The sequence below is a fragment of the Triticum dicoccoides genome, chromosome 1A (genome assembly GCF_002162155.2).
Source record: "Triticum dicoccoides isolate Atlit2015 ecotype Zavitan chromosome 1A, WEW_v2.0, whole genome shotgun sequence".
NCBI classification, from domain to species: Eukaryota; Viridiplantae; Streptophyta; class Magnoliopsida; order Poales; family Poaceae; genus Triticum; species Triticum dicoccoides.
Window position 1 is genome coordinate 83,114,543 of NC_041380.1, and position 26,237 is coordinate 83,140,779.

Genomic DNA, 26,237 nt, shown 5'->3' on the forward strand with positions numbered 1-26,237 from the left:
ACCACGCTTGATGGGTGTTTGGTCAAATGCCATTGAATTTTTTTGTTGAACTTCTTATTGTTTTCTAGAGTAAGCACGATGATATGGTACTCGGCGAATGAGGCTGAATTGTGCGATGTGTGGTTGGTCGTAGCTGCGAACTTTGTAGGCAGGAACTCAAATGGGCTCGATCTTTTGGCAGTGTGTGCATGTTCTGTTTCATGCGTGAAAGAACTTCACACCCTACGACATGCACATCATTCATCAAAGCAACGTGAAGTCAATATCGCATCGATGACACACCATCTACAACTCTGTAATGAAGTTTTGTGGTGTGGTTGCACGAGTGGAGACACTCTGTGTTGTGGCCATCATCAACCATGGAGATCGTAAGTTTTGCATCATGTCACTTTACATGTTGTTTAATTCATTTATTCACTTAATGTCGCCTTACATGTTGTATAGACTGCACGCATTGCCGAGATGTACTACAGGAATAAAGGCAGACCGTTTACACATAAACATTGTTGGATGAAGCTCAAGTGGCAGTATGCGTGGGAAGACTTGTGCATGTCCTAAATAGTATCACTGAATTTGGAATTAATGAATTCGAAAAACTTGTTGAGCATCCGTTGTCCCGAATGTAATATTTACATTTGAACTATTGTTGTACTAGAGATATTTACATGTTATTTATGAATGAATTGTGGTATTTTCTGCAATTATTTTTTAGTGTTTCGGTCTTAGAACCAAAACAGAGGCGGACATTTAGGGAACAAGGATGGATGACCGGCTCCCGCATCATTGTCCGTGGATCAGTCCGCGGACAGATACGGTATCCTATTTAAGAGTCAGCATTGGAGATGCCCTTAAAACCTTTTGCACATAGCTCTTTCCCAAAATTCTTTACTCCCAGAAGCTCAAATTTGCACAAATAGTAAAACTAGATTAGATAACTTAGTGGTTAATTTTATACAATACACTGCCACATTTTTTTGCAGAAGAACCTTTCAATTTATTCATCATCTGTCATAACAGTACAGAACCAGAAATAACAAAAATTATAACCAGGTCCATGGACCATCTAGCAATGACTACAAATTAAACTAACAACCACTCTTCATAAAACACCGCCGCGTTAATAGAACATAGAAGTACCTAAATTAAACTAACTAGCACTCTTCATTCCAGCTAAAATGAGATACATCTACTCTTCGTCGGAGGAGAGGTCGATCACTGGCGCCTTGTTAGAGCTTCACGCCTCGTGAAAGTGGGTGCCCCTCAAAATCCATGACATCTTGGCTCGTCATGGAATCGTCACAGCCGAGCTCCACGAACATAGCCTCAAGGTCCCTCTATGTCGCGGGATTGGCGGCGACCTCGCGCTTAGGACTCCACCAACGCCTCAATGGCGAGGTGCTCCTCCACCGCGTCACAGTCAATGAGGACAACGCGGTGCTCTGCCTCCTCCGCGAGCGTGAGCTCGTAGTGCCACTATGTCGCCTCGTACATGAGGAGCCGCACCTCAGACGCTAACATCCTACGTCTCCTCGTCCTCGTCCTCTTCCTCCTCTGAGTGGAGCTGTATCATGGCGGCTCTCACCTTCAGGTGAGTTTTCCATCAAATCCGCATACAAGTCTCTAGGCCGCCTCCCCGTTATCCCTTGGCTATCTAACTTGTGGAAGGCCCCCATGCCCTTGAAGATAAAGATCTTCGTTTGGCAGCTTCTTAGAAATTGCCTCCCTTTGGGGACCGAGGTGCTCAAGCGACATGGCCCGGGTGATGGACTTTGCCTTTTATGCAGGGTCCCTGAGACCGTGGCCCATATTATATTCTCGTGCATGGCAGTTCGGATCCTTTGGCAGTTCGTCCGTGAGGCACTAGGGCCCGACTAAGAGGCCCTGGATCTCGTGGACTTCCTCCAGTCCAGGGCTACCATGCCAGGACGACACCGTCGCATATTCTGGCTGATCTTTGCGGACATGTCATGGACTCTTTGGACGACAAGAAATAAAATGGTGATTGAGAAGGTGTTCCCGAGGCAGACATCTTTTGTTCAAATTCCTTGTTTTTCTGCAGCAATGGCACCCACTTACTAGGCAGCATGATATGACCGAGCGCGTCTAGACACTATGCTGCATGCGCTCGTGGATTCGGTCGTCATCCTAGCTTCGCCCGTCAACCGCCACTCGGTGGCCTTGTTTTTCTTTTCTCTTATATTTCTCCTTGGGCATTATTGTGTTGTTGCCCCATCGTCGCCTTTATAGCTTATCTGGAGGTTGGTTGTATGAATCTTTGCTTTATCTATAAAGCGGAGCAAAAGCCTATTGCAAGAGTGGAGCTCGAGTCGGCAACCGCGGTCGTGTGCTGCACCACGGCGATGATTGTAGCGCCCTCTGTTGGATTTTGGCACAACATCACGTCGAGAACTACGTCAACATAGTGGGTCGGATCCTCACCATGGTCGGGCTAGGGGGGCACTCGGACAATGCCCTGACTGGGAAGGAGGGGCAACGCAGGGAATTTATAGTCGTGACACGTTTGTTCCGGCGGCGTGCCAACTGTTGCACCTTGAGATCTAGTGACAGGGTGGAGAGAGAAGGTTTACGAAGAATCGGTAGGAGCTTCTCAAATTTGAAGGGAGGGTGGAAGTTTTGAGGGGCAACTTTGAGGAGTTAATGGCCTTGGGGAAGGGCTAGAAGAGGTGGCTTCTCAAACAAGTATTTTTTTGAGAAGTTGTAAATTTTACGGGGAAAGGCTAGAGATGCTCACTAGCAAGCTAGAGACAAATTCACATATATTTGGAAACAGTCCCGTTCAAGATAAGAGCCTACGCGTGAATATCACAATTCGATCACCTAAGATGAAGAATCCTCTTGCTTAATCGGGTCCAAAGATCTTGCATACTTTATTCCCATCAAGGTGTCTGGTGTCTATCCACTCCAGGTAGCGTGGGGCAACAGAAAGCAGAATACAAAACTCAGTGGGGTCACATGATCATGCGAAAATTGATGTAATCAAGTATCTGCCTGCTGAGATGAAGCATCCAAAAGAGCCATTCAAGATTTATTCAGAAAACTGAAATGACCATTGGAACATACTAGAATTTAATTCAGACAAGACATAAAAGAACAACACCTGAAGAAACATGCTTAGAACTTATGGCGCACACGCTAATTAAGTTGATGCATGAGCATGACCAACTCCATATCATACTCCATAATCACAACCGCAACACGCAGCTTTCATAGCTAACTAGTTAATTTAAAGCATCCTAGCTCATGATCATGCCATCGTGGATACTAATCCATTTGAGCTACAGGCCTAGAGCGAACTCCCTCTTCTTCCTGGCGATGTAGTCGTCGATGTCCTCCGGCGAGGCCACGCCGCGGACCAGGGTCGTCCCGCTGTTCTTCCTGGAGATGGCGACGTTGGCGGCGGCCAGCTTCTTCGTCACCGTCGCCGGCCTCGGGTTAGGGGAAACAGAAGGCCTGGTGACGGCGTTGTAGACGTACCTGATCTTGTCCACCTTCTCCACCCACACGTCGCCGTTGCCGGCGGTGGCGGTCATGGCGCGAGCCATGCTTGTGCTTTCGTGGCGGGGGAGGAGATGTCAGGATTTGCCTTCCATGGCTTGGGATGATGGGACCTCCATTTATAGGCTCCAGGAGCAAGCAGCAGCTGTCGCCGTTTGTTGTCTGGAATGTTCAGTGGTGGTTGCCATAGGGGATTAAGTATGTAGGGACACAATTATCAGCTGCTGCTCTGTCGTCCTTGTAGTGGCGATTTTCTTTAAGACCACTGAACAATAAAAGTAACAGCCTATGCGCTCCAACTATATATCACGATGTTACAGCTCTGAAGCTGAATGTAAACTATCCACAAGTTGATAGTTTTCACTTTCAGTGTAATTTCGTTGAGATTTCAGAAATTTCATTAGTTTCGGTACATACTGAAATAATTGCCTTTAGATCAAAATATTTCAGCAATTTTGGTAGCACACGCAAAATCAAATAATTATTAAATTATTTCTTGGATTTTCATAATATTTGATTGGACCTCTGTCAAATTCAATTGGAAATTTTGGTCCTTTGATCGAACTAAAACTGAAATAACTGAGTTTCAGTGACATTCATTGATTTCGGCAACTGCTAAAATATTTCTGATACTGAAATTTAAAACCTAATTTATGGACAAGCAAATACACAACCTTTAGAGCCGAGGCAACACAAAATAGCAAGTCTGGGGGTTGTTAACTAATACCCACAACTCTAGAGGATTTTCTTTAAAGGAGGACGACCCCAATCTCTCTGCATCTGGACGACGTATGCAACCATTTTATTAATTATTCAGAAAGACCTTACAAAACAATACATAAGTAAGTCTGAAGTCACCATCTTGGCAACATCTATCACTACTCCTATCTACTTGATGAAGGGTGAGCCGAATACCAAACAGACATCGCACCAAAGCCTAACATGTAAAGCCGGATGTCCCACCAAGCCGCATTGTCGAGTATGGGTCACACACCGGTCCGGTGCACTCTCAGAGGCCGTCGCCACCGTCTTCCACCGATCCATCTTCAGAGCCGATACTGACGCACCGACCTTGCCAGTCCTGCTGTCGACGCCACCACAGCGCCAAACAACGCCACCATCCTGCACGTATCCATCCACACACGCCTGACGGCGAACTCCGCAGCGCCATGCCGCCGTGATCCGTCGTCGGCCTTGCGGTAGATGTAACACCGCTCCTCCTCTTGTCCCCTTCGGCCGGCACTTGCTCCAAAACGATGCCCCCAGGATAGAGAACGATACGGAACGCTCTCATCACCCGATCCGGTAGACCCAAATCTAGGGTTTCTCCCAGAACATCCTGATCGAGTTGATGTGACCTGCAATGACGATGCCTCGATAAAGAAACGACGTCAGAGACGCCGCCATCGCCCGCCAAGACCGCAGTTAGGCGCAATTTTCATCGGAAGCCGCGTCATCCCGATCTCGCAGCTGGTTGGAACCGCGCAGAGCTTCTCCATTGAAGACATATGCCGCCGTCGATACTCCGACGAAGACCCTCCATCCTCTCACTGAAGCCCTGATCGCACCACTGACCATCCATGTGAAAAATCGACGACGGATCTGGGTGGGATCCAGATCCGCGGCCGCCGCCATGTTGGAAATATGCCCTAGAGGCAATAATAAATTGGTTATTATTATATTTCCTTGTTCATGATAATCGTTTATTATCCATGCTAGAATTGTATTGATAGGAAACTCAGATACATGTGTGGATACATAGACAACACCATGTCCCTAGTAAGCCTCTAGTTGACTAGCTCGTTAATCAATAGATGGTTATGGTTTCCTGACCATGGACATTCGATGTCGTTGATAACGGGATCACATCATTAGGAGAATGATGTGATGGACAAGACCCAATCCTAAGCCTGGCACAAAGATCGTGTAGTTCGTATGCTAAAGCTTTTCTAATGTCAAGTATCATTTCCTTAGACCATGAGATTGTGCAACTCCCGGATATCGTAGGAGTACTTTGGGTGTGCCAAACGTCACAATGTAACTGGGTGGCTATAAAGGTACACTACAGGTATCTTCGAAAGTGTCTGTTGGGTTGGCACGAATCGAGACTGGGATTTGTCACTCCGTGTAAACGGAGAGGTATCTCTGGGCCCACTCGGTAGGACATCATCATAATGTGCACAATGTGATCAAGGAGTTGATCACGGGATGATGTGTTACGAAACGAGTAAAGAGACTTGCCGGTAACGAGATTGAACAAGGTATCGGGATACCGACGATCGAATCCCGGGCAAGTATCGTACCGCTAGACAGAGGGAATTGTATACGGGATTGATTAAGTCCTTGACATCGTGGTTCATCCGATGAGATCATCGTGGAACATGTGGGAGCCAACATGGGTATCCAGATCCCGCTGTTGGTTATTGACCGGAGAGTCATCCCGGTCATGTCTGCATGTCTCCCAAACCCGTGGGGTCTACACACTTAAGGTTCGGTGACGCTAGGGTTATAGAGATATTAGTATGCGGTAACCCGAAAGTTGTTCGGAGTCCCGGATGAGATCCCGGACGTCACGAGGAGTTCCGAAATGGTCCGGAGGTAAAGAATTATATATAGGAAGTGCTATTTCGGCTATCGGGACAAGTTTCGGGATCACCGGTATGTACCGGGACCACCGGAAGGGTCCCGGGGGTCCACCGGGTGGGGCCACCTGCCCCGGGGGGGCACATGGGCTGTAGGGGGTGCGCCTTGGCCTGTATGAGCCAAGGGCACCAGCCCCAAGAGGCCCATGCGCCAAGAGATAAGGGAAAGGAAGAGTCCTAAAGAGGGAAGGCACCTCCGAGGTGCCTTGGGGAGGATGGACTCCTCCCTGGCCGCACCCTTCCTTGGAGGAAGGGCCAAGGCCGCGCCCCCCCCCCCCCCTCTCCCTTGGCCATATATATAGTGAGGGGAAGGGAGGGCAGCAACACCTAAGCCCTGGAGCCTCCCTCTCCCTTCCATGACACATCTCCCTCCTCCCGCAGCGCTTGGCGAAGCCTTGTTGGAATCCCGCTACTTCTACCACCACGCCGTCGTGCTGCTGGATCTCCATCAACCTCTCCTTCCCCCTTGCTGGATCAAGAAGGAGGAGACGTCGCTGCTCCGTACGTGTGTTGAACGCGGAGGTGCCGTCCGTTCGGCGCTAGGATCATCGGTGATTTGGATCACGACGAGTACAACTCCATCAACCCCGTTCTCTTGAACGCTTCTGCGCACGATCTACAAGGGTATGTAGATCCACTCCTCCCTCGTTGCTAGATGACTCCATAGATAGATCTTGGTGACACATAGGAAAATTTTGAATTTATACTACGTTCCCCAACACGCCATGCCCACCATCGCAAGAAAACCCACCGGTTCCCAACGACCACGGGAGCTAGCACCGCCACTGCATGACCAGGGGCGCCGCCCTGGCCGCTCCGCACGTGCTCCTCATTGGACTCGCCCTAGCCGATCCATGAGGGATGCCGTCGCATCCAGCAACCCGGCCCCTTTGGCGCCGGGCCCGCTGCCACCGCGGCCTAAGCTGGCGGCAGCGGCGGAGGAGAGGCTGCCTCGTGTTGGCTGCTGGCGGCGCTGAGATCGCCCCCTGGCGGCGCCCTGGGGAGGGGTCGCGAGGGGTCCTTCATGTACAGTGCACGTAGAGAAGAAGAATCAACTCTAGAGGTGATGAGTAAAAAAAAACACTCATCTTTGTATGAAGAAGGAAAACATTTTATCAACCATATGAAGCACCGCGAGAAGATCTTCATATTTTCTGGTGCTTTTAAGTTTCCTCCGTTGCCGAACATTGTATGATTGCATCTCTATGTTGCCAGTGGAATCTGTGATTGGTGTCGACTCATCATCATCCTGCTCATCTTAAAGTCATCGCGCTCGATCTTAAAGACCTAAAGTGAGAAAGACGTGCCTCCACCGAAGCAGTAGAGAGCTGATCTACACGCGTGGCGACAGTGAGATGACCCGGTTGCTAGATGGTGCCTCTCTGCGCATGGCAAGTGTACGAGCAGGTAAAATATGCCAATTTGATCGAATCATGTGCAAAGCTGACGAGCTCAGCCTTTTGTGGTGGGTAGTTAGTCTGATTAATTTGCTTGTTTCGTTTAGAACAAGGCTGGGCAATTCATTGCATGTTTCCGCATCTCTCTTCTCCGTCAGTGGACTACGAACCTCATGCAACACGCAACAATTCACACTTGGTTCAATGGCTGCGGTAGTCAAGGATTTTAAGATACTTAATCGCGTGAGTTGTTGCGGCTAATCTGATTCCGCTGCCGAACTAATCGGGTAGGAGAGATTCCATGTGGAGTACATGTAACTCGTTGAAGTAGAAAGAGGTGTTGTCTTCTTTCCTTAGGAAGAGAAAAATAAACTAAAATGTTGTTGATTTGCACTTGCAGGGTTTCCAAACGTGATAAACAACCGGCAGTCCGGTAAAGTTGGTACTTAATTGCTTCTGTAGGGGAAAACAGTGCTTAGTTCGGTGGTATGCGCCTGCATTAAAAAAAATAGGGGAAAACAGTGCATAGTTCGGCAGTGCTTATTAACAAAGCTGGAGCAAAAGCTACGTTTCAATAGCAAAAGGTCTTCCCTTTTTTTCCGGCTATAAAATTCCTCCGCTTTGTCTCTCACTCTAGAATTTTGTATCGCCTAGCATCGGGTTACGCCTAGGACGAAGCTAGCTTGAGTGATGCACTTGGTAATTTTGTATACTCGATGAAATTGTAAAAGAGACTATTGTTACAAGGCGGGTTACAGCCTCAACTGCCCTAGGCCTGTCTCTGTCGTTAACTTTGATCATTTGAGATTTCAGTTGCTTACACATGGTGTGGGACCCAAGATCCTAATTCCTAAAGGTGATGGGAAGAAATTGGATCTATTGAAATTTAATACTCCCTCTGTTCAGTTTTATAAGATGTTTTAGACAGCTAAATTGAACGTCTTAAGTGTTGTCTTAAATGTCTAAACGCTCTTACAAAAGTGAACGGAAGGAGTATATCAATTTGAGAGTAACAGGAGTCATGTTTGTCAAAGCACTGAGAAATTAATTAACTGGTCCAAATCTTGCTCCATCTTCGCCTGCTATTGCCGATGTAACATCGATCGACATCGACCTATACAATCGCTGCTACACATGAACCATCAGTTACCACAAAGTGCAAAGTAACGAAGGCACGGTGTGCATGCATCAGATGCCTACCGGACCGGAAGACTTGACGCCGGCAGGTCAGGTGTTGCATGCGTCTGGAATCAAGGTTTATACGCCAACGACGTTACCCGTCTGAACTGATATTTTTCCCTTTTTTTGAAATCGAAATATGTATATGGCAACCGTGTGACAGATTGCTAAAACTACCAAACGACCCAAGCGATGTCTGATCTCCATCGCGTGGCTATTCCTCCCCTTCGCTCGTCTTCATCCCCGCACCACCACATGAATCTCCCTTGCCGTGGATTTGGCCCGCAAGGCACGCCGGCCTGAAGAGATGCGCTCACAAGCCCGGCCGCCCGGCCGCAGCGGGGAGATGGAGGACGCCTGCGCCGTGGTTCCGCGCTTCGCTGACATCTATGTGCACCTCCTTGCCAGGCGCCGCGACCTCGATGGGCTGGGTCTCAACGCCGACGCGCTCCGCCTCTCGTCGCACCTCTTCGATGGCCACGGCGACGCCTAGGTACGCCCAGGACTAGAACTCCCTCCCATCTCCTCGGATTCATCACGAACGGCAGCCTAGGACTGGAAGCTCTCTGTTGTGCTTGTTTTGCTCCCTAGACGGCGAGACGGCTTGATTTGTTGTTGATTCTGGATTGGGTTTGCATGTGATGCGGGGCGCAGCAGAGCACGTAGTGACATAGCAGAAGTACGGCGGCGAGCCGGCTTGATTTTTTACACTGACGCTCCTATTTGATCATCGTCCTTGCTGCTCTTATTCTGCAATGAGGCGGCTCCAAATCCATATACATTTGTTGCTCCTGTTTTTTTCACCAACGCCTCTTGTGGCTGCTACTGCTGCTCACCTCCCTGCTGCAACCCCTCGTAAGATTCAGTGTTGTCTGAAGCTTGGGTGAATAGACTAATCATTCCAATCAGGTTCAGTTATTTGCACGGCCGATGGATTGCAAAAGGCTCCAACAAATCACTATACAAAGGCCTGAAACACTAGCATTAAGATTTAGGGAGTTTGAGTTGGGATCCCTGACCTACACAATCTCCTCTCCTGTACTTATATAGTAGAAAATGAGCATCACATCTCTGTAAATTTTTGCACTAAGTTTGGGTTTACCACTGTATCGGTGCTCATCGACCTGAATCAGGCCTAGACGGCATAAATCGAGCACACTTGTGGTCCTAACAACCCACAAGTAGACCGACAACTCAAACGATTTTTTATTGGAAGCAACATGTAAGCAATATTGCTAACGATTGGTTGTACCGGACGATATTCTGACCTAAAAAACCCCATTGAAACGTTGAAAATAGTTCAGGTTTCATGTCCGGTAACATCTGCATAAACAGCATGGTAATTTTACATACTGCAGGTGCGGTAACTTATGCAGTCCAGGCCAGATAATTTTTTGGACCTAGGAACAAAATTCTTGAAATATACCCGGTAACTTTTATGTGTATAGCATGCTAATTTACGCATCATAGACCTAATAACTTATCTGCAACACCGTGCTAATTTCTATCGAGAAATTTCATTTGAAGAACAATACCTCGGTAATTTCTATGTAAATAGTATGATAATTTACGCGATGCATATCTGATAACTTATGTATGAACACCGTGGTAACATTGACCTGTGGGGAAAATGATATTGAAAACATACCCCCTATAATTTTGGCGTAAAGATCATGATAATTTATGCACCGCATACTCAAAGACATACGTATAAACTATGTGATAAGTTTGAACCCGAGGCCAAAAATTGTTGCAAGGACATATCCCGAGTAGCTTATGTGTAAATAGTATGGTACTATATACATGCAACATACTCAATAACTTAGGTACAAATACCATGGTAATCTTTTGCCGCAGTAAAAAGGCTGTTAAAAATGTACCCCCTCTAACTTATGTGTAAATACCTTGATAACATACACGCCACATATCTGATAACTTACTTAAAAACACCATGGTAACTTTTCACCCTTGAGAAAAAAAATTGTTGAAAACATCCATGATAACTTTTCTTTGCAAATAACATGATAATATATACACACCGATGACGTGATAATTTCATTAGCCTAGGCGTGGTAGCTTTTGACTCTCAAGAAAAGTCATTAGAACATACCAACATGAGATTGAGTTTTGAAGGTCTTAATCGCGATGGATTTTTTATGTGAAATTAGATTTTTTGAATTGGACCGACTGTTTGAGTTACAAAACATTTTTAATTTTCAAATATACCCCTGATAACTTATATGAAAATAACACGGTGATATACGAACGGCATACCGGATAAGTTACGTACACCATGATAACTTTAACCAAGGAGGGAAACAAGTTAAAAAATATAGCCCTCTAATTTATGTGAAATATCATGGTAATATACGAACTGCATATCCAATAACTTACGTGCAAACATTGTGGTAACTTTTGACCAAGGGGGAGTTGTTGAAAATTATAACCCCGATAACTTATATGGACATAGCACGATAGCTTGCATACCACATGGGTGGTAACATATGTAGCAGAGGCATGATAACTTTTGACCTGAAAAATGTCATCGGAACATACCAATATGGGATCTAGTTTTGAAGATCTTGTCGTGACGAATCTTTTATATGAAAATGGTTTTTGCATCAAACCGACGGTTTGAGTTACAAAACATTTTGAATTTTTGAAATAAAGAGATTCTATGATGACATCAGCTTGCTTGCCCTGTAGTGCATACATACATATACATGTGAAGAAGCGTGTGAGAACCATTTTTATGTCCCGATAACTTATGTGAAAATAACATGATAGCTTACATACCACAGGCGTGGTAACTTATACAGCTCAGACATGATAACTATTGACCCGAAAAAAAGTCATCCAAACATACCAACATGGGATCTAGTTTCGAAGATCTCGTTGAGATGAATCTTTTATGTGATAACAGTTTTTGCATCGGACCGACGGTTTGGGCTACAAAATATTTTGAATTTCGGAATAAAGAGATTTTAGCATGACATCAGTTTTTTTCCACTAGTGCATGTATGTAATTAGAGAAAGAAATAAACATGAAAGAAGCGAGTGAGTAGCATGCATGCATGTAATTAGAAGGAAAAAAAGAGGTGTGTGACAGTTTTGCTATCCCATACATGTGCCAAATAGTGCGGTACTTTTGAAATTAGGCACTCATGGCAACAGAAGTGTAGGCAGAATCTATGGTCTATCTATATACGGCTGATACAAACTTCAGTGGTCAGAGGGCCTACTAATAGGTCATATCAACCTGCAAAGAGCAGGAAGCTGCCTGCCATGGCACCTACGTAGAAGGCAGGGAACACGGAACAGCTACAAGAATTTGTTCCAAGTGTCAAGTTCCAGCTTTGGGAAACGTGTGGCTGGTCTGCCACCAAGGTTTCACATTGCATTATCGAGATTGATGTGATTAGAAGTGCAACTAACTTAGCATCTGAGGCAAAATTAAGGTTCAGTCGACATGGGTGGCGACCTAGCCATAGGATTGGTGGTGCACGAGGCTTCATTCTTTCGTGATTATGTCCGGTTAGTCTTTCCCTCCTGTAGCCATGTGTGGCTTTTTTTTAAATCGTTTTTCGACTTATCTAGACCTTGTAAACGTTGCAATGATTAATTAAGAGTTATGTGCACCAATCAATACAAAGGCTGGATGTTTTATCCCTCATTTCGAGAGAAAAGAACATCCAAGGTAAAAGAAAAATGACAAGCACGTGCCAGACAGACTGGTTGGTACCGGCCGCAAGGGCAGCGAAGAAACCTCTTTCTGGCAATAGGGTCTGGCCACTTTAGATCACGGAGCACTGTTAGAACTGGAAAAACACATTATAAAGTACTTTCTCGGTCTCATAATATAAAAACGTTTTTTTAGACAACATACTATACCATGGCTTTGGGGGCATTACCAAATGCCGAGGCCGGCTTGCGGTTGAGCAAGCGCATCGCGGCCAAGTCCAATACGGATGGCACACAACGCAGTCGTGTTATGCACAATGCCAAGCTTCACAACATTGAGCATACCACAGGCAATTCCGTTTGCAGTTGTATCTATTTTTGGTCGTGTGGTGATCGAGAAAGTTGCTACTCGTTTAGGAGTATCTCTTGGTTTGATTAATGTTTATATAAGACACAAAGGATGGAAAGTTCTGACAGTCAGACGGACTGTCGAGACAGGGGTGTGAAAGCCACACCGACCCGAAACACTTTTAATAATAAATCCCAAAATTTAAAAAGTGGTTGCGTGCTAACTGAAGAGAACGAGCGGCCGGGCTTTCTTGCCATCCATGAGTTGTATTTTTGTTTGTTAGTGCATGTCATTATTAGTATTTAATGTGTTCATACTAGTTAGCCTAATTTAAAAGAAACAACTTCACGTATAATTATTTTGGTTTTCCAAATTTTTAAAAAGTCATATCTTTCAAACCGCGCATCAGAATTCAGATCCTGTCTTCACTGTTGAATTCTTTACGACGAGATCTTTGAAACTAGATCCCTCATGAGTATGTTTCGACGAAATTTTTTTGATGCCAACTTTGACGCTATATTGTGCAACTTTAGTACTGCTTTGTGCAAGTTTAGTACTACATGGTGCAATTTTTTTCAAACCCAGTTTTTTGAAGATGCATCCACAATAGTTGTAGTTGCACACATAGTAGTCCTAGTTGGCACATGCATAGCCACAGAGTTGCACAATCTGATTCGCATAGTCACATATGAGTTGTCATAGCTTGTAATGTAGTCTAGTTGCACACACATTGATGTTTAATTGGTTTGTAACGTAGTCTAGTTACACACAATGTTTAGTTGGCAGGAAGACTAGTTACACACACATATGCTTAGTTAGCTTGTAATATAGTCTAGTTACACACACATTGATGTTTAGTTGGCAGGACACTAGTTGCACACGCATTGATATTTAGTTGGCAGGACTAGTTACACACACATATACTCAGTTGGCGCCGCAATGTATTCTAGTTGCACAATGCAATACTTTAGTTGCACCATATAGCACCAAAATTGGCATCAACAAAATTCGTCAAAACATACCCATGTGGGATCTATTTTCAAAGATCTCGTCGCGATGAATCCAAAGATGAAAACGGATCTGAATTCCAACATGTGGTTTAAAAGATATAACTTTTTAAAAATTTAAGAGGCGAAAATAAATATGTTTCACAGACTAGTCTGTACGCATTTGTAGTACGCATTTAATGCTAACAAAAATATCCACTAACAAAAAAAACACACATTAGATAATTGCTATTTATAGATTATTAAGAACCAAAACTTACAATTTTAGGCCGGCTGCTCGCTAACCGCTCGCTAGACCGGTTCATAATAAATTTGGTCGGTAATAATCCGTGTGGCTCAGTGTACTGTACAGAAAAGATGCATCAAGTTACAAAACAAAAAGGCGCATCAAAATTTTCAAAAATCAACTTTTTAAGTTTCGAAATTTTGACTTTCGATTTTTTTTCAAATTAAGGGTTCCATGGAGCCCGAGCTCCATTAACAACTACCGATTAGTGAGACCCTCCCCAGTTTGTTTTTTAAATATAGCAAACTAGTTCCCTTATCCAGTCAACATCTATTGACAATCAAGACCAGGTAGTGCAGACATGAAAATACTACAAGCAGTACCAAAGTAGAGAGCAGAAAATAAGTGATCGGACAAACTACTTAGCTACCAACATAGGACTGCCTGTTGTATCCTCCTGCCGCGGCGCCATTCGCATACGTCTGGCGCTGGTGGCCGGCAGCCTGCGCCGGACAGTCTCTCGCGAAGTGCCCAGGCTGATTACATTTGAAACACAGACCAGTGTTGGCGTTGCCGCCAACCGAAGAACTGTAGGAGGCAGCCTGCCCTGGACAGTCTCTTGAAAAGTGCCCAGGCTGGTTACATTTGAAACACAAGCCTGAGCTGGCATTGGCAGCTGAAGGACCATAGGAATTAGCCGCGAAGCCACTACCTGCTGCTGGTGTCGCTGATGGTGCAGTCGGCATCCCGCGAGATGCGCTGAATTGCTGCCCAAACTGATTTGGGCCACCCATATTCACGGCATAGGAATTGTTGGAGGCTGGCACACTCTGTCCAGCTTCTGAGTTGGCGAAGCCAGCATTAACAGCAGGACCACCATTCAGCCCAGGGGAAGAGCCTGAAGCGTCCTCCGCCAAAAGACTATCAATGGCCCCCAGAAAAAAATGACTCTCTTTCACTGGGTCGTATATTTCAGCCTTAACAATGTTGCACTTCACACGCGGCTCATCATTATAGACTTCTTCCTTGACTCTCAGCTTGAATAGGTATTGCTGAAATCGGACCTGCTGTATGATTTCTGCGAAACGTACATCGTCTTGCTCTTCATGCTTTATCCTGAAAAGATCTTGTGCTGAGAGGCCGATTATCTCCTGGCCAGCCTCTTGGAACGAAGTTGCAGGGGTGAACCCAGTATGATCCTGGATCTGGCACGACAGCAGGTATCTATACTCGCACGTTTCAGAGCTCTGATCGCATCTCTCACATAGCCACATCCCATCACCACTATTTGTGACCTTTTTGTTGCAGCTTTTACCATTAACCTCCCTGGTGCATGCTGGGTAACAAAAATTATCAGTGTAGATTTGTGAAATTGCACCTTGAACGGTGATCCAATCAGGCTTTTCTGATTGCCCCATGCATTCATCCTTGATCTGTGCAGTTTTTTTCCGGACATCAGTCCTGCCCATGCTTGACATTTCCCCAGATAAGGAAGTGCAGGCAGCAATTTTTCCTTCAGTTATGTACCACTGCCTCAGCCTTTCAGCTTCAGGGAAATCTGGATTTATTTTTAACAAACTTGAGCTAGTTGTACCCACTGTTTTGCCGTTGAATTCACCAACTCGGCCAGATTTCAGCGCAAGTATAGGATTCAAACCAGAATCGCACAGCGACTGCAGCTGCTGACCTTCAGCATCACAGAAGTTACCCCAAAAGGTCATTTCCACACTGCAACCAGACATGTCCTTCAGTTGAAGGACTCTTTTCTGGGTTTCCCCGCCATTCTTAAGCATTACTGTAAAAGAAGGCCTAACTGAAGTAACAACACCAAGCAAGTCTACCGTGGTATCTTTATCCATGTTTGCAATTTCGCTGATCTGCCGAAAATTGAACTGCTGCTTAGGGATGCTGCTATCATCACCAGAACAAACTTCTATAGATGATGAAGGCTCAAGGTTCATTTCATAGTCATTGTTTAAAGGGCTAAACCTCTTGTTTGCAGGTTTTAGCGATCCCCTAGATACCAAGTACACCTTATCAACCTCAATTAAGTCATAGAACTGATCAACTGCCGCGCCAAAGCATGTTGCACGAATTTCTCCACCATTTGCATCAAGGAGATCAAAGGAGAAGACTTTTCCTGGACCTCTTGCATTAACAAAGTTCTTGACCTGAACCTTCGCAGTCACCCTAGCCTTTATTGTCCATGTACGTTGGTATGGGTTCAGTGCAGAAATTGGAATAACACGAGAAGCAGCTTCATTCTTAGCAACTGGGCCACTATTTCTATGGGGTGGAGGTGGCTGCTGATATGAAGGCTGTGCAGGGCGCCCATATATATTGCCAGGAGGGCCAAAGCCCCCACCTGTGCCAGGAACCGCAAAACTTTGGTTTTGATGAGAGTTTGGCTGCACCACGTTAGCATTCATTGTGTTTTGTGCTGACATTGCACCATAAGTTCCACCAGACAACACATTGTTAGCACCAGGTTGAACAGACTGACAAATTGAAGAGCCCACGCCTGGGCCACCGTTGTTGGGTCTACCATATGACAGATTGTTACCAATCTGTTCCACCCTTGGAGCAACTGCAGACCCCAGCATGCCTGGGCCAGAATAGTTTCCACTGTTTGTTTGAGCAGCATTGGCCGGTAAGTTAGGCTCCTGTCCCTCAGGTAAGCTTTTCTCATAAATCTTTGGTGTCCCAATTTTGGGGCACTCACTTTGGAGAACTTCAAGTTTGACAACAATAACGATCCTGAAGCAATAGAAAAGAATTCAGCCCAACTGATTAGAAATCCATATACAAATATCAAATTGTTTAAAGCTATCTGGTTAGTTCTACCAGAAGATATTTGTTTTCTAGAAACAAACTAAGCTCATAAAACGGTACGAGAACAAGCAATTTGAAGACATAGGAGAATATAATAGCTAACATGCCCCTTTGTCTTTAGAATTAAAAATCTAGCCTTCATGTTTTCACAAAGGGAACAAACAAGGTTCCAAACACATGATGTAAATTGTTTCATTAATTGACACGGCAATCAACAATCAAAATAACAGATCGTAGGCCATAAGCATTGGCACAAAATAGAACACATTTTTTTCTGCAACAAACATACAGACATGATGCCATGGGTTATAAATTCCTACACAAGGTAGTTCTCAGAAAACTATATATCACAAACTAGGAGGATGGAGCTTTCTTGTCGCTGGTAACCTGGTAAAACATGAGAAGCGAAATGTGTTTCATTGGATGGGAGTGCACTCACAAACAGACAACCGCATGCGAAATCACAGTAGAATATGAAATCAAACTTTCTTAGGGTCCTCGGAAGAATGAGATTGCAAGCAGGCTATGCATATTATTTGCATTAGATCAACATGAAACGTTCAACACATTCATTGACATAGCACTGCATCAAACACCAAACCCCCCTAATTTTGTCAACAGTACCCATGCCAAAGATAACTTATTCTGCTGGGATTGAATGAGAACTGAAAAGAAAATGAGTAATGGCATATATTCTGCTAGTAAAATGCTACAGGATTATCAGAAAACAATCAAATGAAGGCTTGAAGCTGAAATAAGACCAACATAATGTTTAACGCTTTAACCCACTCATTATCCCAAGAGGCCGGCTGCAAGCAATAAATAACAATTTACAATAGCATCCAAAACATTGTTGTATCCTGCAAGTTCCCTAGGGCTCATAGGGCAGTTATTGCAAATGGGGCATCTCCACATGTTGAATATCAACGGCACCAGTGGCGGTGCCACCGTAGGGGCTGGTATGGGCGGCCGCCCCCGGTAGCCAGAAGCAGGCAAACAAAAAATTACTATTTGTTTTTTACGTGGGCCAACACTTAACTAACAACGCAGCCCAGTTGCACATGCAGGCCAAAGCCCAAAACTAGCTTGCAGCTTATCCCACACCCAAGCCGACCAGGCAACAGGAAATCCCCAACAGAGCAAGCGCGATCCCTAACTTAGGCATCGCCGTCGCCGCCGACGACACTGAGCTCCGCATCGCCGGACGCTGGCACCTGGCAAATCCATGAATGGGCGAACAAGAAGCAGTCCCGGGGGCATCCAGCGTGGGAGGCAGTGGCGGCCCCACAGCATCAAGCTCGCGCAAGCAGAGAGTTGCAGTTTGCAAAGGCAGCAAGCGCAACCAGCAGGTACACAGTACACACTGATACTGTCCAGTCCATTTTCTTCTAACATTCACCTTCAATTTCTACTTTTCTAGCCAATTACTGAACATGGTGATGTTGTAATGTAGGGAATCTATAAGAAAATGAAACCAATTGCTGCTTATTTTGGAACTACCCCAATTACTGAACCGCAAGTGCAGTCTGCTCAAGTGTATAATTAACCTGAATTTGTTCATGAACTTGAAGTGTCTAATGAAGGATCTGATGCAAACATTTCACATGCTCCTGTCCTTGAACTTGAGGTGGCTAATGAGACCTCTGATGCTAACATTTTGCAAGCTCCTATTCAAGGGTTTAGTCAAGCTGACATTGAACCTGATCCGGTACTTCGGAAACAAATCGGAGAAAATACTTACCCAGAAATTAGAGATGCACTTAGGAGGGAATATTTGAAGAATGGTCCATGTCAGCCGCTTGGGCATGATTTTCCTTGCAACATTAATACAGATAATAGGGTATTCAGAGAGGAATGGTTTGAGGGGTTTGATTGGCTAGAGTACAGTGTAGACAAAAACCATGAATAATGTTTTTTGCTGCTTTCTTAAGCAGTCAGCAAGCCATGTAAGTTTGGGGGCAATGTCTTCAAGCAGGATGGGTATAAAAACTGGAAGAAGGCAGTGGAATATTGCAGGCTTCATGTAAGTTTGATAAAGAGTGCTCACAACAATGCAAGAAGACATTGTGCAGATTTCAAGAATCAGAAACAGAGTGTGGCATATGCAATCACTACTCAAACTGAGAGGGGCCATCTTCAATATCAAGACATTTGTTGGCTGTTATGGGTGTTGTGAGGTTTCTTCTTAGTCAAGGGCTTGCTTTCCATGGCCATGATGAGTCTAAGACTTCAAGAAACATGGGTAGTTTTCGTGAGATGTTGAATTGGTATGCTAAAAGATGCAAAGCTGCAGCTGATGAACTCAATGATAAATTGATAATGCTCCTCGGAATCATCAAATGGCTTGTCATGATATCCAGAAGCAAATTGTACATGCTTGCGCAGAAAAACCACCGAGGTCATCATGACTGAGCTTGGGGATGGTCATTTCTCTCCACCAACAACAAGTGGCTATCATTGTGAGGTTTCTAAACATAAAAGAAGATATTTTGGAAAGGTTACTTGGTGTCAAGCATGTTGTCAACACCACATCTGCGTCTCTCAAAAGATCCTTGAGTGAAGTGTTTGCTAACCATAAATTATCGATGTCTAGATTGAGAGGTCAATGGTATGATGGAGCCTCAAATACGCGGGGACACTAAATGATTAAAGAAACTAGTGATGAAACTCCTCGTGCATTATATGTTCACCGCTCCGCCCATCAGCTTCAATTACTAGTTGTGGCTTTTGTGAAGGGCATTCTTGCCGTTAGTGATTTCTTTGGATATGCAAATATGATTGTAATCATGGTTACTGATCTTTTGTTGACTTGTTCCCAATGCTGTGTTTTGTAGGTCAGTGCTTCCTTGTGAAAGAAAAAATGCATCGCTACAAAAGCTTCATACCAAAATTGTGTGGCAAGTAGAGAATGGGGAGATTCTTAAAGGAAGAAGCAAACATCATGAGACGACTTTAGCAAGACCTGGTGATACGCGATGGGGGTCTCATCATAGAACATTGATTCGGTGATTCAAGTGTATGCAATTTGCCAATTTCTCATGATGGGGAAGATGCTGATGATGGAAGCAAAGTATCAGGTTTGATGAAATATATGGAGGTCTTTGAATTTGTTCTAAATCTTGCATTTGATGCTTAAAGTGCTTGGTTTGACTAATGACTTGTGACAAGCATTGCAACAGAAGGACTAAAATATAGTAGTAAGTGCAATGGAAATGATTGTGTCTGTGAAAAGTTTATTGCAGCAGCTGAGGGATGAAGGATAGGAGCCACTTCGTTTTGTGTTGAGAGAGAGATACTAGTGCCTAGTATGAATGAGAATATTCCGGCAAGGAGTTCCACAAAATGGTTTGTGCTTCCATCACTGTTTGTAAAGCGTCCCTAAAGCGACGCTTAAGCGTCAGAGCACCCTCCAGGCTCAAAGCATCCAGCTCGCTTTAGACATGTGTCTAAGGCGTCCGCCTTATAGACATTAAAGCGTCTTAAGTGCCTGCTTAGGCGTCTTAAGTGCCCGCTTAGGCGTCCTGATTGGCACATTAGTGCAGAGAGGACGCCTTAGACTTGCCAGGCAGGGGAACAGAGATTTCTGGCGGGAAAAGGGGCTGGGCGGGAACACAAGGGCGGGAAAACTGGGCTCACAGGTTAAACAGTTACAGGAGGGGAAAGAAAGAGAGAGAACCAAAACCTCTGCTGTTACCTGCTGCTGCTGCCTCAGATCTGCACCAGCTTGTCATGCCTTTCCTGCTCTGTTATGTGTTATGCTATGCACAGCTCCTCTGCTGTTAGCTGCTGCTGCTGCCTCTCTTATATTAGTTGGTTGGTTGCTTACTGCTTAGTGGATGGATTAGAATAATGGCTACTAATGCATATGTGCTCACTCGTGGATTAGAATCAAGGTATGTATGTCTCACTAAATGGTACTCTATTCTACTGCCCATCAGGTTCAGAGTCTGTCTAAAGTGTCACCTCGCTTTACGCTTAAGCAATGAGGCACCCCCCAGCGCCTCGCTTCGCTTTACCGCTTTTAAAACATTGGCTTCCATCACTACAAGATTGAAATACTCAAGGTTCTTGAAGAAGCATAGCTGAGATGAACAATCGACTTAGTAAGACTTAAACAAGGTTATTGATATGCATAACGATTTACGAGTCTAGATCCTAGAGACTCATTTAGCAGATTTAATCATGAGAAGCTACTTGAGCTTGCATCTATTTTCTCAGTTGACTTCAATCAAGAAGACCAATATCATTTGGATGGTCAGCTCAAGATATAAATTGATACGATGAAAAGGTCTGCTGTTTTTTGTGGTTGTGATAGTCACGCTAATCTTCCTCTCAAGTTGGTTGAAACTAAGGAACATTTACAATTTCCTTGCCTCGGCAGGATTTTCCTTTCATTCTTCCTCTATATTGTTTGCGAAATCTGGTTCTTTTGGGGTTATAGTCGATGGTTCTCTTTCTTAGTTCCATCTCTACTGCAAAACTGGACATGAGAGTTTCTTCTCATCCAGCTCCTCGCGAATGGAATGAGAAAGCATGTAAATTTCTCTAATTCATAATATTCCAAAATATTACGGTACGGATAGATGGCTTCTTATTTTCAATGGAATGAAATAAATATCCGCGCTTTCTGACACAGAATCCCCTAGAAGGGTTGGTTTATCGGCTCATCAAACTTGCTTTGACTTTGTCAGTAGCGACGGCATCAGTTGAAAGAGTTTTCTCAGCGACTAACATCATAAAGACAGATTTGACAAATAAGATATCTGATAATTGGTTGAATGATATGATGATATGCTATCCTGAGCGAGAAATATTTGCTAGAATTGATAACAAGAAGATTATTGAAAATTTTCATGGCTTCAGGAACCTTAGAGGCCATCTACCAAACCATCCTCGTATAATTACAACTTCAGTAAATACTTTTCTTAGCTGTTGTTTCAAACTATTAGCATACTTGTGCTAAGATATATATTGATATGCAGCTTGTTCACTAGTTGTAGGTACCTATTAGAACTGGAGTTGGACATTTTGGGCCAGGGAATGAATGACTCAAGCAGCGGGAGTCCATGTTAGTAGCTCTCTAAGGCATTTATGTTGTCTTTTGTGTTTTTTGGTGGTTGCGCCACCTAGTTGTTGAGAATCTTGAACTATTTTGAACCATTAGTTATGTTAATTTTCGAGTGCATCTAGCTTCGCATTTGAGTTTTATGAGTTTTGGTTCAGCGGACTTGCATTTGTACGTTAAAATTTTGAGACCTTAAATGTTTCGCCCCGGTAAGTTCAATTCCTGGATCTACCACTGACAGGCACCAACTAGACGCGCCTACCTGCAACTCAATCAAGAAACTAACACAAAGATACCACCTTTGCTGAAATCGCTGGTGCCCCGGACAAATCGACAGCCGAGTACTAAGCCAGGCAAGCAGATCAAGATCCAATCAAGGGCAAAGGGAGAGAATAAATGTCGGTTGACGCACCTGCGTTTCTGGATGGTGTTGCACGTCATGTCCGTGAGATGGACGATGGAGCCGACGCGGAGGGTTCCGTCCTTTATGAGGTCGTTGAGGCCGGTGCCGAGCATGGACTGCTGGGAGTGGACGCCGTCGGAGAGCAGCATGCGGAACCGCTCCGAGTGCTGCGCCGCGGCCGCCGCCGCGGTCGTGTTCTTGGCGACGACGGGGCGAAGGTCCGCGACCTGCAGCACCGGCTGGAACGTCGCCGGCCCGTTCGGGAGCTCCCATATCTCCGTCACCGCGCCCGCCGTCAGCGGCGGCGGCGCCTCCATCGAATCGGCGGATGGGAGGGGAGGGGAGGAGGTTTCGAATTTGGGGGAGGGTTTTGCCGTTGGTGGTGTGCGGTGTGGTTGGGGGAAGCGGCGGCGGTGTACGGGAGGAGAGGAGGGCGCGGTTTGTGGGGTGGAATGTGGGATTGGTGGGGGGTGGGCGGTGGGCGGTTCATGGACCGGGTGCACAGTGGGTGTTTCGAGAAATTTCGGCCCGGGGGGATCAGGGAAATGGAGGGAGAGCGGAATTTCATTTTGGGAATGCCCGCGAACGGGGAAAGAGGAATTCGCAGGGGACACCTACTCGGTTGGCCTGCTTTTTCTTTTTACATGGAACACTTGTATTCCATTTACGACGCGTCAGAATCGCCGGTTACAGCACGGGCTATATCAACAGGTAATTATCATACCAAACTCGACTAGATGTATGGTCTACCCCTGTACCCAACGCCGCCAGCACATGCGCTGGCTTGTTACATACACGAGAAACATGAGAAATCTCAGTTTGTGCATTTTAACTTTATCTCTCCGAACACGAGTAGATTGAAGTCAAATGAGGTAGACCCAACAGCTTGCTTGAGCATCAGGCTATCAGTTTCAAAAATAGCTTTTTGAATCCCTATCTGATCCGCCAGACTTGCAGCTTTTAGTAGGGCCATCGTTTGTGTATGCAAAGCATTCGACATATGCTACAATTCCCCCACTGCTGCAAGTAGAACTTCTGAAGAAGTATTCCTACAGATTATCCCCCATCCTCCATGCCCGGTTCTTACATCATAAGCGCCATCCACATTAACCTTTGTTATTTCCACGGGTGGGGGATCTGAGGGAGACCTGGATTCGGGGGTCCACAGGTGTCCGGCATATTCAAGCATGGGCCGGGCTGATGGGCCGTGAAGATAGAGTGGAAGGTTATCATCCGTGTTCGGATAGGACTCCTGGATGTGTGGAAGGCAAGATTGGAGTCCGGATGTATTGTTTCCTTCCCTCGTGTACTGACTCTATACCCCCCCCCCCCGGTGCATATATAAACCGAAGGGTTTAATCTGTAAAGATCATCAGAATTTATATAGGCTAGACATCTAGGGTTTAGCCATTACGATCTTGAGGTAGATCAACTCTTGTAACCCCAATATTCATCAAAGTCAATCAAGTAGGAAGTAGGGTTTTACCTCCATCAAGAGGGCCCGAACCTGGGTAAACATCGTGTCCCCTTTGTCTTTTGTTACCTTCGATCCTCGGACACACAGTTCGGGACCCCCTACCCGAGATCGTCCCTTTTTGACACCGACATTGGTGCTTTCATTGAGAGCTTTCTTTGTGTCATCGATGGAAGGATCGACGGCTCGCCTTGTCATTAATAACAGCATCACCTCTGGAAGGGCCCTAGCTCCAGGACAGGTCCTCCAGTTTGGCGGTTTCACCATGGGCGCCCGCTTGGCCGTTAAGCCAAAGGCAGCCCCCGCAATCTCCAAACATCATCTCCGCATCGGCCTCGAACACTCCAAAAAGATGGATCCAGTAGATGCCTCGTCCTTGAATGAACTGCTAGATCACATCGCTGCCCTGGGGGTCGCAATAGACTATGATCGGATCGGGCTTAAACCCGACCAAAGGGAGATCAAGTCCCCACCGATCACCCATCTGGTAGCGGTCATGGAGGAACAAGCCGAGAATACTTCTCCCCCTAAGTTAAGAACAAGCTATGTTCGGATTTCAGAGCCCCGCGTGCCGGATACCTGTTGGGGAACGCAGTATTTCAAAAAAAAATCCTACGATCACGCAAGATCTATCTAGGAGATGCATAGCAACGAGAGGGGGAGAGTATGTCTACGCACCCTCGTAGACCGAAAGCAGAAGCGTTAAGTAACGCGGTTGATGTAGTCGAACGTCTTCGCGATCCAACCGATCAAGTACCGAACGCACGGCACTTCCGTGATCTGCACACGTTCAGCTCGGTGACGTCCCTCGTACTCTTGATCCAGTTGAGGTTGAGGGAGAGTTTCGTCAGCACGACGGCGTGATGACGGTGATGATGAAGTTACCGACGCAGGGCTTCGCCTAAGCACTACAACGATATGACCGAGGTGGAAATCTGTGGAAGGGGGCACCGCACACGGCTAAGACAACTGTCAACTTGTGTGTCTATGGGGTGCCCCCCTTCCCCGTATATAAAGGAGTGGAGGAGGGGAGGGATGGCCTCTCTATGGCGCGCCCAAGGGGGGATTCCTACTCCCAATAGGAGTAGGTTTCCCCCTTTCCCTAGTTGGAGTAGGAGAAGAAGGAAGAGGGAGAGAGAGGGAAGGAAAGGGGGGCCGGCCCCCTCCCAATTCGGATTGGACTTGGGGGGTGCGCGCCTCCCACTTGGCCGCCTCCTCCTCTCTCCCACCATGGCCCATTAAGGCCCATTAACTCCTCGGGGGATTCCGGTAACCCCCCAGTACTCCGGTATATGCCCGAACTCATCTGAAATCATTCCGGTGTCCAAACATAACCTTCCAATACATAAATCTTCATGTCTCGACCATTTTGAGACTCCTCGTCATGTCCGTGATCACATCCAGGACTCTGAACTACCTTCGATACATCAAAACACATAAACTCATAATACCGATCGTCATCGAACGTTAAGCGTGCGGACCCTACGGGTTCGAGAACTATGTAGACATGACCGAGACTCATCTCCGGTCAATAACCAATAGCGGAACCTGGATGCTCATATCGGTTCCTACATATTCTACGAAGATCTTTACCGGTCAAACCGCATAATGATATACGCTGTTCCCTTTGTCATCGGTATGTTACTTGCCCGAGATTCGATCGTCGGTATCTCAATACCTAGTTCAATCTCATTACCGGCAAGTCTCTTTACTCGTTCTGTAATGCATTATCCCGCAACTAACTCATTAGTCACCTTGCTTGCAAGGCTTATAGTGATGTGCATTACCGAGAGGGCCCAGAGATACCTCTCCGACAATCAGAGTGACAAATCCTAATCTTCATCTATGCCAATTCAACAGACACCATCAGAGACACCTGTAGAGCACCTTTATAATCATCCAGTTACGTTGTGACATTTGGTAGCACAAAAAGTGTTCCTCCGGTATTCGGGAGTTGCATGATCTCATAGTCATAGGAACATGTATAAGTTATGGAGAAAGCAATAGCAACAAACTAAATGATCATCGTGCTAAGCTAACAGATGGGTCAAGTCAATCACATCATTCTCTAATGATGTGATCTCGTTAATCAAATGACAACTCATGTTTATGGTTAGGAAACATAACCATCATTGATTCAACGAGCTAGTCAAGTAGAGGCAAACTAGTGACAGTATGTTTGTCTATGTATTCACACATGTACTAAGTTTCCGATTAATACAATTCTAGCATGAATAATAAACATTTATCATGATATAAGGAAAATATAAATAACAACTTTATTATTGCCTCTAGGGAATACTTCCTTCAGTCTCCCACTTGCACTATAGTCAATAATCTAGTTCACATCGCCATGTGATTTAACACCGATAGTTCACATCTTTATGTGACTAACACCCATAGTTCACATCGCCATGTGACCAACACTCAAAAGGTTTACTAGAGTCAATAATCTAGTTCACATCG

General features: G+C 45.4%; 2 protein-coding genes across 2 annotated transcripts; both read right to left on the minus strand.

Annotated features, from left to right (window-relative positions):
- Positions 1–3,059: 3,059 nt before the first annotated feature.
- On the minus strand, positions 3,060–3,658 carry LOC119364489. The gene has a single exon (XM_037629970.1). It carries the CDS (start codon positions 3,561–3,563, stop codon positions 3,297–3,299), a length of 267 nt encoding a protein of 88 aa, XP_037485867.1. The 5' UTR covers positions 3,564–3,658; the 3' UTR covers positions 3,060–3,296.
- A 10,647-nt stretch (positions 3,659–14,305) lies between these two features.
- On the minus strand, positions 14,306–22,764 carry LOC119364499 (replication protein A 70 kDa DNA-binding subunit C-like). Its single transcript, XM_037629981.1, has 2 exons — positions 22,307–22,764; positions 14,306–16,754 (listed from the first exon to the last, which is right to left on the minus strand). The coding sequence occupies exons 1-2, from the start codon at positions 22,612–22,614 to the stop codon at positions 14,420–14,422; spliced, it is 2,643 nt and encodes an 880-aa protein (XP_037485878.1). The 5' UTR covers positions 22,615–22,764; the 3' UTR covers positions 14,306–14,419.
- Between the last annotated feature and the right edge of the window lie 3,473 nt (positions 22,765–26,237).

Bases quoted from the DNA above. Each gene is read 5' to 3' on its own strand.
- LOC119364489 (XM_037629970.1), bottom strand. From the start codon at position 3,563: ATGGCTCGCGCCATGACCGCCACCGCCGGCAACGGCGACGTGTGGGTG.
- LOC119364499 (XM_037629981.1), bottom strand. From the start codon at position 22,614: ATGGAGGCGCCGCCGCCGCTGACGGCGGGCGCGGTGACGGAGATATGG. The intron at 16,755-22,306 runs GTGCGTCAACCG...CTATTGCTTCAG, and splicing joins AACACCATCCAGAAACGCAG to GATCGTTATTGTTGTCAAAC.